Source organism: Triticum urartu, chromosome 5A, assembly GCF_056163025.1.
Source record: "Triticum urartu cultivar PI428250 chromosome 5A, HENAU_Tu73, whole genome shotgun sequence".
Taxonomy (NCBI): Eukaryota; Viridiplantae; Streptophyta; class Magnoliopsida; order Poales; family Poaceae; genus Triticum; species Triticum urartu.
Window position 1 is genome coordinate 515,499,678 of NC_141877.1, and position 12,432 is coordinate 515,512,109.

Below are 12,432 nucleotides of genomic sequence, written 5' to 3' on the forward strand. Positions count from 1 at the left end.
CCTTTTTCTTCCTTTTTTTTCTCCAAATCCGTGAAATTTTTCGCAATTTTGGGGACTTTTCTCAAATTTCGTGAACCTTTTTCATTTTATCTTTTCCCCTTTTTTAATTACCTGAATTTTTCTCAAATTTGTGAACTTTTTTCCAAAATTAAGAGCTTCCTTCGATATTTGTGAACTTTTTCTCAAATTTGTGTACTTTTCCAAAACCTGTGATTTGTTTTTCAAATCATAGAAATTTTTCCGCATCCACGAACTTTTTTCAAATGCATGAACATTTCCAACTCTCCAAACATGTTTTCAAAATCTAGGTAATTTTTTTCAAATCCGTGGTTTTTTTAAATCCTTGAAGTTTTTTTGAATTCGTTTTTCCCAATCCATGATTTTTTTAAATGAATTTTTCATAGACGGGATTTTTTTTTGAAATTTGTTAACTCTTTTAGAAGTCCATGATTTTTCGAAACTCTTATTTTTTCCATCATCCGGGAACTTTTTTGAAAATTTGAATTCTTTATATACATGATGATTGTTTTTTGAAATTTATGAACTATTTTCAAATCTGCGATTTTTTTTCAAATCATTTTTTGGACAGTCAACGGTCAACAAGTTAAGCTGGCCAGCAGTTAAGTTTACCCCTGTCAAAATGGTGAATGGTCCATCCGTCAACCTGTCAGGCGTAGCGGGGCCGGCCAGTTTACCCATAAAAAAATGCTGGGCCGGCTAGCACGCGCGCGTGGCCTAACTGGCGCTTTAGGTGCCAAAAAATTGGCACTTAAGGTATGTTTGGTTTACAACCAATGGTCACCCTACCAAAAAGTTGGCTGGCCCATAAGATTTGGTCATCACTTGGATCGATGCCAAATATTTGGCGCGCCCAGCCCGCCCAGGTCGCTCCCGTGTAAAAACTGCCAAATCGCAGGCGCGGCAGGGGCGCAGAAAACCCGCGCCAAAAAGTTGGCAGCGTTGCCCTCGCACGCTTTTCATTGTCTTCGGTGATTATCAAACGTAATTAGTATGGCAGATTAAATGGCTGGGCAAATCAACGTACGTACCTACCATACCTTTGGATCAATTAATCCCGTCTAGCGGCCGGTAACCAATCCTGCTCTCTTTTTTACAGGGGAACCAATCCTGCTTAGCACAAGCAAAAAAACAATCCTGCTTAGTAGTAGTACCAAACCGTACCAAACACTTAAGTTATCGCAGTTTAACCAAAACATCGTGGGGAGCGCTGGGGCAGGTATGGTTCTCAGGGACGAACATGGAGCTACCATCTTCTCTTCTAGCCGAGAGTTACGGCAGTGTATCTCCCCGCTGGAGTCTGAACTTGCAGCATGCATGGAGGGCATTTCCCTAGCCTCACAATGGTCTGCACTACCGATTGTTGTCCAAACCGACTGTCTAGACGTGGCCAAGCTGATTAATGAAGGAGGAGAGAACCGGTCTGAGCATATGATGATGGTACGTGAGATCACTAAACTTCTACAGGACCGTGGGGAATTTCTAGTCAAGCATGTAAGGAGAGAACAAAATGTTGTTAGTCATTTTTTAGCAAACTATGGCAGAATAAAAAAGCACACCGCGGTGTGGCTTCGATCTGGTCCGAGGTGCCGGACCTTTGTAATGCAGACATGGCTGCTGGTTGATGAATGAAATATTTTTCCCTCGCAAAAAAAAAAACAAAACATCGTGGATTAAAATGAAAGACTGTCTGGATGTCAACGTTCTTTGCACGGACATATGTGATGCGCATGTGTACTTTTATACACGCCCGTTTTCCACTTGGCACATTGTAGTTAATTAAGTGTTTTTTAACACATGTCCCTTTTTTTGTTATTAAAACTGGATTGCAATCAAACCAAACACTGATCAATCCAAATTCCCAAAGTGCGCCAAGTTAGTTGGCTGCAAACCAAATGGAAGCCAACTGATTTTGCCAAAAAATGGCAAGTACAATGGCTCTAAACCAAACAAGATCAACTTACCAAAAAATTGGTCATGCCCTAGCTTTGGTCATGCCAAAAAATTGGTGGGGTTAGTTGGGGCACAAACCAAACACACCCAACCTCAAAAAAAAAATTGGCACTTGAAACTCTGGTTCGGAGCTCTCCGAATTTTGTGTATCTACTCAAGAGCGAGAGAGATAGGGTTTCTACCCGACGGAAATTCTGTTGGGGTCCCGGATTCTACTCCTCTTATCTTATGTAATCCATCCAAGCTTCCAGGTAACTAAATTCAGATGCAATTATGCAATCGCACTCTCCGTCAGGGTTGCATCCAGAAGGACCTAGTGGCAATGTCAGGCGACACCAAACGCTGCCGCCAGCCCGCCGCCGCGCGCCTCCCGCGAGACGTGATTGCCAGCATCCTGGTCCGCCTCCCCGCGATCGAACTCCGCCGCCACTGCCGCGTTTGCAAGGAGTGGCGCCATGTCATCTCCGACCCAGCGTTCATCAAAGCGCACATGGTCCAAGGACCGCGGGCCCCGACCCACACCTACGTGTTCGTGCCCTCCTCAGGTCGGTGCGGCGGCTGTGCCTTCCTCTTCGACGAGCACTGGCGGCTCACCGCCAGGTTCATCGTCGGCGATTCGGATGTCATGATAGGGACGTGCAACGGCCTGCTCTGCTTCCACGACCAACTCAAAGGCGTCATCAAGGTCGTAGAGCCATTCACCACTGAGTGGATGGCTGTGCCGGTGCCGACGGATTCGTCACGCCGGCGCGTCACCCGTTCCTACTGCTTCGGCTTCGACGCCACAAGGAGGCAATTCAAGATCGTTCACAAAGGCAAGCCCCGTGGCCAGCCCAATATTCCGGGCGTGCGACATCCTCAGCTGCAGGTGTTTACTTTCGGAGCAGACAAGGACTGGAGGACTCTGAGGAGCATTGCGTCGTGTGGCTCCAACTCCAGCGACGAGCTAGCTTGCAACGGCGAAGCCGTGCACTGGAGTTACACGGACAAAGAGGACCGGATCCCCAAGTACGCGCACTTGGACCTGACGACGGAGGAGATCACGTCGGTCGAGTGCCGGCTGGTCGACAGACGGCCCGTCTTTTGCCACCATCGCCGGTGGCAGCGCCGTGAGCCATGCATCATCGGAATAAGGTGGTTGGTGGGAGAGTCAAATGGCGGCTACTGGCCAAGTAATATGGACGCCATGGCGCTTGACGTCGACGCCGTGAGCCTGCCGCAGGGGCGCCGCCTCCCGTGGCCGCAGGCCCTGCAACGGGGACACCTGCTGCTACAGGAGGAGAACGGGGATCTGTACGCTCACAGGATCGTCAGCAAAAGCGTTCACGGACTTGACCTTGGGCGCGAGAAACTGCTGAGTGGGGTTGGCGTGGAGGAGGAGAGCTCGCCGACCGGCCAGTTCGTTCCGGCTCAGGGTAGCAGATGGTCGTGGACACAGCAGGATATAATAAGCACGTTCGCCTACGCCCCGACAGTATGTCCTGCTCCCTTGGCGCTGTATTTAGGCACACCCATGACCACTGCACTTGCTGCTTTGCACGTTCCACCTACAGCTGACAAGTTGGACAATCATAAACACGAATGAATGAAGGGTCCATTATATATCCGTTGGAGATTGAGAGTTCGTTTTGCTATCGTTTGTGCAAGTTGTATCTGATATTAGCAGCGATATTCGAGGTTGCTATGCGGCCACAGTTACTGAGATCAATCTCAAAAGTAGTCAATTTCTCTGTAATCTTACTTTCAAAGGTCAACGTGGAAGCGCACAGTCTGGCCAAGTTTTTATTGTCGTTAGAGCCGGGATGCCACGTCTGGTTTGGCCAAGCACATGAAACAACTTGTATCCCATTTGTTGTGGCTTTTGATGAATAAACTTGGTTTTACCCCTAAGAAAGAACTAACTTTTATATATGTTCCTTTTTTTGTGTTTTCTTCTTATAATTGTTTTGTTTGTTTACCTTTTTCTGTTTTTGAAATACATAATTTTTTAAATGTGCGAGCACTTTTCATAATACACAAAACATTTATTAAAGATACCACTGATGGAGTCAGTATGTACACTGATATATATAGTGATAATGGCAGGAATAGATTTTAGGCATGGCGAAATTTATGAAGGCGAAAACCATGTAGCTAGTATCTCTACTACTTAAAAAGAACATAAGGTTTTCATTTTACCTTTCTTCTCACCACCCCTTCGTCCAACCTTTCATGTATATGATAATCAATCACCTTAATTTATCTATCTTCCGAACCAACTCTATTTTAATTTACTTATCAAACTTCTAATCAAAATATAAGGTAATTCACGGTTAGAATTTGATAAACATTTATTTACACAATCACATTATTATTGACACATAAATCAGGAGCTAACGTACTAGAATTTTTATATCCCGTTGGAATGCATGGGCATCGTTCTAGTACTACTATATATGTACTCCTTCCGTCCCGGTTTTCTTGTCGTGGAGGGAGAACTACAGTATTCCCAGCGATCCATATTAGTTTTCACTAGAACAGATGTATCTAGACGTATTTCAATATTACCTACATCCATTTGAGCGGCAACTAATATGAATCGGAGGGAGTAGTACAAATCGTCTATACAAAATGGTGACAACAAAAACGAGGACAGGCAGAAACATGGGTTGGTCGCCCGAAAGGGATCATTTTGCAAATTCAAGTTAGATATGCTCACATCCAACTGAGATGGTTGAGTTTCTAGGAGTGAATAGCATAAAACAGTCGCAATTTGGGCTAGGGTTTCAGAAACTACCACTTTTTGAAACTTCTCTAAAACCTACCACAAAGTTGGTTTTTAATTTTTTAAAAACCTAAATGACTATGTGGTTTAAAATTGATCCGGTTTATGACAGGTCAGGCCCGTTCCTAAATAAATAGTTTGTTTGATTGTTAACTTTCATGTGGGGGCCCACATGTAAGCTATCTCTTCCTTCCTCATCTCTTTCTCGTCCCAATCCCCTCCCCTGATCTCTCTCTCGCCCCCCTCGCGCCTGTTCCCACCGGATCTACGCCTACCTCCTCCACACGAGCCACCGATGGCCACAACTATGAACGTTGTTGCCAACGAGCATACACCGAGCCACGTGTGTCGCTGCCACTACTAATGAGCCACAGTCGACCACCACCACTGCCACCTCTACTAGACTAGCTCGTTAATCAAAGATGGTTAAGTTTCCTAACCATAGACATGTGTTGTCATTTGATGAACGGGATCACATCATTAGAGAATGATGTGATGGACAAGATCCATCTATTAGCTTAGCATAATGATCATTTAGTTTTATCGCTATTGCTTTCTTCATGACTTATACATAAAGATGCTCTACAGGTGTCTTCGATGGTGTTTGTTGAGTTGGCATAGATCGAGATTAGGATTTGTCACTCCGTGTATCGGAGAGGTATCTCTGGGCCTTCTCGATAATGCACATCACTATGAGCCTTGCAAGCAATGTGACTAATGAGTTAGTTACGAGATGATGCATTAAGGAACGAGTAAAGAGACTTGCCGGTGACGAGATTGAACTAGGTATGATGATACTGATGATCGAATCTCGGGTAAGTAACATACCGATGACAAAGGGAACAACGTATGTTGTGAAGGAAATATGCCCTAGAGGCAATAATAAAGTTGTTATTTATATTTCCTTATATCATGATAGATGTTTATTATTCATGCTAGAATTGTATTAACTGGAAACTTAGTACATGTGTGAATGCATAAACAAAAAGAGTGAGCATCAGGACAAGGACTTAGTGAAAAACTAAGTCCCTGAAATCAGCATCACTGAATAAGCTACTTTGCATGCTTAGTCACCACAAAGATCAAAAAAATACATGGCATACACCCCTATAAAGATGGCATGGCATATAACAAAACACATGTAGAGCTTAGGATCATAGCATGCACACATTAATCATGGCAAAAATGACAAAAGGCCATTTGCTGAAACAGATCTGACATAATCATCATATAGCCCTCTTCCAACAGCATTTTCGGGCATCAAGATGAGCTCAAATGAAAATTATGCAATGAGATGAAATGATGTACTCGTCTAGACGAACATTTTGATATGCTACACGCACAAATCGGAGCTACGGATGCAGAGTTATGATGTGATGAAAAATGCTAAAAATACTGGAAACTTCGGGGACTTGGTGAAAATTACTCAGGGAAAAGAGTGAGCGTTGGATAACTATACTTCACACGGGCGAGGGATAAGAGAGGCTCACCCTGGGCCTCGGCCCAGACGCGGAGAGGAGGCATACGGGCCGAAGGAGATGGGCCGGACTCGGGGCCCACGCGGGAGAGGCCGGGCGGTCGTCGTCCTCCCGATCCTCACGGGCAGGAGGCCATGGCGGCGGTGCAGAGGCCAAGGAACTTCGGTGGCCGCATGGTGGCTACTCCGGCGACGACGGCGGGCACGGAGGCCGGGAATGGGTGCGGCGGAGCGTGCTGAGGGCAGATCCGAGCGCGGGAGGTCGGCGGGGCTCCTCCTTGGGTCGGATCGAGGCGGAGGCGGCCCGAGTCAGCGGCGGGGAGGTGCTGGGGCGACGAGCTCGTACTCCGGCGAGCTCCTGCCGGAGCAGCGGCGAGGTCGGACGAGGGAGCGGGATGGCGTGGAGCACCCGCGGGAGGAGAGCGGCGCGGGGCGAAGTCCATGGCGCTGGAGGCGGCGCGTTCGTCGGCTGGAGACGCGAACGGCGATTCCGGCGAGCGGCGCGTGGTGATTCCGGCGAGCGGCGCGCGGCGATTCCGGTCCGGAGAGTGGCGCAGACGAGGGCAAGGGCGACGGAGCAGCTTGGCCCAGATCGGCCCACGGCGGGTCGTGGATGGGCTCTAGCGGGCCCGGCAAAGTGGGGGAGGTGGAGAGGCGACATGGCGGCTCTGGATAGGCTGCGGGCGGTGGCGGTGATGATGTGTCGCGACAGGATTGGTGGAGGTGAGGTGGCCGGCGGCGCGGACATGTCCGGCGCGGCGGGAAGTTTTGTCCGGCGGCGGAGTGGGAAGTTTAGCTAGGGTTTGTACCGCGAATTTGGAAGGGTTGCACATATATATAGGTAGAGGGAGCTAGGAGAGTCCAAATGAGGTGTGGTTTTCGGCCACGCGATCGTGATCGAACGACCGAGATGATGGAGGGGGTTTAGCTGGGCTTTGGGCCACCTTGGAGTGGTGTTGGGCTGCAACACACACGAGGCCTTTTCGGTCCCTCGGTTAACCGTTGGAGTATCAAACGAAGTCCAAATGGCACGGAACATGACAGGTGGTCTATCGGTAGTAAACCAAGGCCGCATGACAAGTCTCGGTCCAATCCGAAAACGTTTAATACCCGCACACGAAAAAGAGATAGAAAGGAACACCGGGTGACATAGGAGCGCCGGAATGCAAAACGGACAACGGGAAGAATGCTCGGATGCATGAGACGAACATGTATGCAAATGCAATGCACATGATGACATGATATGAGATGCATGACACGCAAGCAATGACAAGGCAACAACAGCGAATAACTGGAAGACACTTGGCACATCGGTCTCGGGGCGTTACAAGGGGTGGGAGGGCGGCCATACCCTTGCACCTGGCGCAGCCCCTCCCCTCCAATACCTCTCCTCCTCCGCGTGAGCTTGGCGAAGCCCTGCCGGAGAACTGCCACTCCATCACCACCACGCCGTCATGCTACTGTTGGACTCTCTTCCTTAACCTCTCCCTCCTCCTTGCTGGATCAAGGCGCGGGAGACGTCTCCGTTCCGTACGTGTGTTGAACGCGGAGGTGTCGTCCGTTCGACGCTAGGATCATCGGTGATTTGGATCACGACGAGTACGACTCCATCAACCCCGTTCTCTTGAACACTTCTGCTTAGCGATCTTCAAGGGTATGAAGATGCACTCCCTCTCTCTCATTGCTAGTATCTCCTAGATTGATCTTGGTGATGCGTAGAAAATTTTGAATTTCTGCTACGATCCCCAACACACAGACCTCGTCCAATCACTCGTGGTAAGTCTTCAGGTGACTTCCAAACCTTCACAAACTTGGTCACTCGGCGATCCACAATTCCTCTTGGATGCTCTAGACCATGACGCCTAACCATCTGGAAGAAGCACAGTCTTCAAAGGTAACAAGCGTCGGATCCACGCAGGATCAATCTCTTCAGTGATGCTCAATCACTTGGGGTTTGTAGGTGTTTGGGTTTTGGGTTTTTCCTCACTTGATGATTTTCGCTCAAAGTCCTCGGAGGATGGGTTGCTCTCAAATGACAAGTGTCAGTTTCTCTCGGAGCAGCCAACCAACTAGTGGTTGTAGGGGGCGGCTATTTATAGCCTAGGGAACAGCCCGACATGATAAGACATAAATGCCCTTCAATGATATGATCGTTAGGTGGATAGATATTTTGGGACAACTGGCGCATAGCACAACAACGGTCGGAATTTTGAGTAGCAAAATCCTCAGGGCTATCATGTTCCTCGCTGTGTAGGCAATCCGCACTAGCGAATTCCTAACTCCTCAGTCAGGACAAATACCGGAGGAACACCTTGTGTGCTATCAAACGTCACAACGTAACTGGGTGATTATAAAGATGCTCTACAGGTGTCTCCGATGGTGTTTATTGAGTTGGCATAGATCAAGATTAGGATTTGTCACTCCGAGTATCGGAGAGGTATCTCGGGGCCCTCTCGGTAATGCACATCACTATAAGCCTTGCAAGCAATGTGACTAATGAGTTAGTTACGAGATGATGCATTACGGAACGAGTAAATAGACTTGCCGGTAACGAGATTGAACTAGGTATTGAGATACCGACGATCGAATCTCGGGCAAGTAACATACCGATGACAAAGGGGACAACGTATATTGTTATGCGATTTGACCGATAAAGATCTACGTAGAATATGTAGGAACCAATATGAGCATCCAGGTTCCGCTATTGGTTATTGACTGAAGATGGGTCTCGATCATGTCTACATAGTTCTCGAACCCGTAAGGTCCGCACGCTTAACGTTCTGCGACGATTTGTATTATGAGTTATGTGATTTGATGACCGAAGTTTGTTCGGAGTCCCGGATGAGATCGGAGACAAGACGAGGAGTCTCGAAATGGTCGAGACGTAAAGATTGATATATTGGAAGGCTATATTCGGACATCGGAAAGGTTCCGAGTGATTCGGGTATTTTTCGGAGTACCGGAGAGTTGCAGGAATTCGTATTGGGCCTTAATGGGCCATACGGGAAAGGAGAGAAAGGCCTCAAGGGTGGCCGCGCTCCTTCCCCATGGACTGGTCCGAATTGGACTAGGGAAAGGGGGCGCCCCCTTCCTTCCTTCTCCTTATCCCTTCCCTTTTTCCTATTCCATGGGGGAGGTGGAATCCTACTTTGGGCGCGCCCTATGAGGGCCGGCCTCCTCTTCCCTCCATCCTTTATATACGTGGCCAGGGGGCACCCCATAGACACACAAGTTGATCATTGATCACTTAGCCGTGTGCGGTGCCCCCCTCCACCATAATCCATCTCGGTCATATCGTCGTAGTGCTTAGGCAAAGCCCTGCGCCAGTAGCTTCATCATCACTGTCATCACGCCGTCGTGCTGACGAAGCTCTCCCTCGACACTCTGCTGGATCGTGAGTTCGTGGGACGTCACCGAGCCGAACGTGTGCAGATCGCGGAGGTGCCGTACTTTCTATATTAGGATCGGTCGGATCGTGAAGACGTACGACTACATCAACCGCGTTGTCATAACGCTTCCGCTTACGGTCTACGAGGGTACGTGGACAACACTCTCCCCTCTCGTTGCTATGCATCACCATGATAGATCTTGCGTGTGCGTAGGAAATTTTTGAAATTACTGTGTTCCCCAACATGTTGTTATGCGGTTTGACCGATAAAGATCTTCGTAGAATATGTAGGAACCAATATGAGCATCCATGTTCCGCTTTTGGTTATTGACCGGAGATGTATCTTGGTCATGTCTACATAGTTTTCGAACCCGTAGGGTCCGCATGCTTAATGTTTGATGACGATTTGAATTATGAGTTATGTGATTTGATGACCGAAGTATGTTCGGAGTCCCAGATGAGATAACGGACATGACGAGGAGTCTTGAAATGGTCGAGAGGTAAAGATCAATATGTTGGAAGGTTATATTCGGACACCGGAATGGTTCCGAAGTGTTTCGTTTATTTTTTTGGAGTACCGGGAGGTTACCGGAACCCCCCGGGGAAGTAGTGGGCCTTAATGGGCTTTAGTGGAAAGGAGAGAGGGGCCTCAAGGGGTGCCCCCTGGTTGGTCCGAATTGGACTAGGAGGGGGCGGCGCCCCCCTCTTTCCTTCTCCCCTCTTCCTCCTTCCCTCCTTCTCCTTGTTGGAATAGGAAGGAGGGCGAATCCTACTTGGACCGGGAGTCCAAGTAGGACTCCCCCTTGGCGCGCCCCCTGTCGGTTCTATATCCGGTGTATCTTGTAGTAGGGGTCCTAAGCTAGGCGTCTTAGAGCGATGGTAACATGGACACAGGGTCTTACCCGGGTTCGGGCTCTCTCGAAGAGATAATACCCTACATCCTGTTTTTGATTGTATTGATATGAGTGTAGTACAAAGTACATGTATCTACCACGAGATGATAGTAATGAATATGAGATTATCTATTGACTAGCCTGGCCTCGGTTTATATAACACACCGGAGGCCTAGGGTTTAGGAGAGTCCTCGTCTTGGGTGCCAAGTCTTGTGGAATCTTCCTCGTATGCGGCATGGGTTGTCCGAAGTGGCCCATGATAGAACCGCCACGGGGGTCCTCGGCCCGATCCACCTGATGACGTGCGTTCTAACGGGATATAAATATTCTAGTACGTTAGCTCGTGATTTACGTGTCAATAATAATGTGATTGTGTAAATAAATGTTTATTAAATTCAAACAGTGAATTACCTTATATTTTGATTAGAAGTTTCGTAAGTAAATTAAAGTGGAGTTGGTTCACAAGATAGATAAATTAAGGTGATTGATTATCATATACATGAAACGTTGGACGAAAGGGTGGTAGGAAGAAAGGTGAAATGGGAACCTTATGTTCTTTTTAAGTGGTAGAGATATATGTACTCCTTCCATCCCGGTTTTCTTGTCGTGGAGGGAGAAGGGAGAACTACAGTATTCCCACCGATCCATATTAGTTGTCGCTAGAACAGATCTACCTAGACGTATTTCAATATTAGATACATCCATTTGAGCGGCAACTAATATGAATCGGAGGGAGTAGTACAAATCATCTATACAAAATGGTGACAACAAAAACAAGGACAAGCAGAAACTTGGGTTGGTTGCCCGAAAGGGATCATTTTGCAAATTCAAGTCAGATATGCTCACATCCAACTGAGATGGTTGAGTTTCTAGGAGTAAGTAGCATAAAACAATCACAATTCGGCCTAGGGTTCCAAAAACTACCACTTTTTGAAACTTCTCTAAAACCTACCATAAAGTTGGTTTTTGATTTAAAAAAACCTAAATGACTATGTGGTTTAAAATTGAACCGGTTTATCACAGGCCAGGCCCCTCCTAAACAAATAGTTTGTTTGACCGTTATCTTTCATGTGGGGGCCACATGTAAGCTATCTCTTCCTTCCTCATCCCTTTCTCGTCTCCCTCTCCTCCCTTGATCTCTCTCTCCCCCTCGTGCCTGTTCCCACCAGATCTACGCCGACCTCCTCCGCACGAGCCACTGATGTACACAACTATGAGCGTCGTCGCTGACGAGCATACACCGAGCCACGTGTGACACTGCCACCACTGACGAGCCACGATCGGCCACCACCACCGTTGGCGGTGCTGGGAGAAAGAAGAGGAGCCGGAGTCATTAGCCCGGGGTGTGGTGGCTACCATGGTAGAGGGTGGCGAGGTGCCCAAGTCTTTCATCGCTGTCGGCGGGGATCCACCCTTGGCATTGCTCCAGCGCCAGCTTGGCCAAGGTAGCTGACGCCCCGAAGCGATGGTTGTTCTCCTTCAACATGGGTGTCCCTGGCCACCCACCCACCGACGAGCACCACCTCCACAGGGGCGCGATTGCTTTTTAAAAAACTTAGAGGCACCCAATTGCTTTTAGAAAAAACTTATAGGGACCTGACAGTTTTTTAAACTTATAGGGATCTGATTGCTTTCTTTAAAACCTAAAGGGATCGGAATGCTTTTAAAAAACTATGCGCGAACGACACAAATCAGTGGTGAAGTGTCATGTAGTCGACGTTCACATGACACCACTAGGGGGATGACAACATACATCTCATCAAAATATCGAACGAATACCAAATTCACATGACTACTTATAGCAAGACTTCTCCCATGTCCTCAGGAACAAACATAACTACTCACAAAGCATATTCATGTTCATAATTAGAGGGGTATTAATAATTTAATATGCATAATGGATCTGAACATATGATCTTCCACTAAGTAAACCAACTAG

General features: G+C 47.7%; 1 protein-coding gene across 1 annotated transcript; it reads left to right on the forward strand.

Annotated features, from left to right (window-relative positions):
• Positions 1-2,293: 2,293 nt before the first annotated feature.
• LOC147972376 (F-box protein At1g11270-like) lies at positions 2,294-3,556 on the forward strand. Its single transcript, XM_087524311.1, has one exon. The coding sequence runs from the start codon at positions 2,294-2,296 to the stop codon at positions 3,554-3,556; it is 1,263 nt and encodes a 420-aa protein (XP_087380437.1).
• Positions 3,557-12,432: the final 8,876 nt, after the last annotated feature.

Bases quoted from the DNA above. Each gene is read 5' to 3' on its own strand.
- LOC147972376 (XM_087524311.1), top strand. From the start codon at position 2,294: ATGTCAGGCGACACCAAACGCTGCCGCCAGCCCGCCGCCGCGCGCCTC.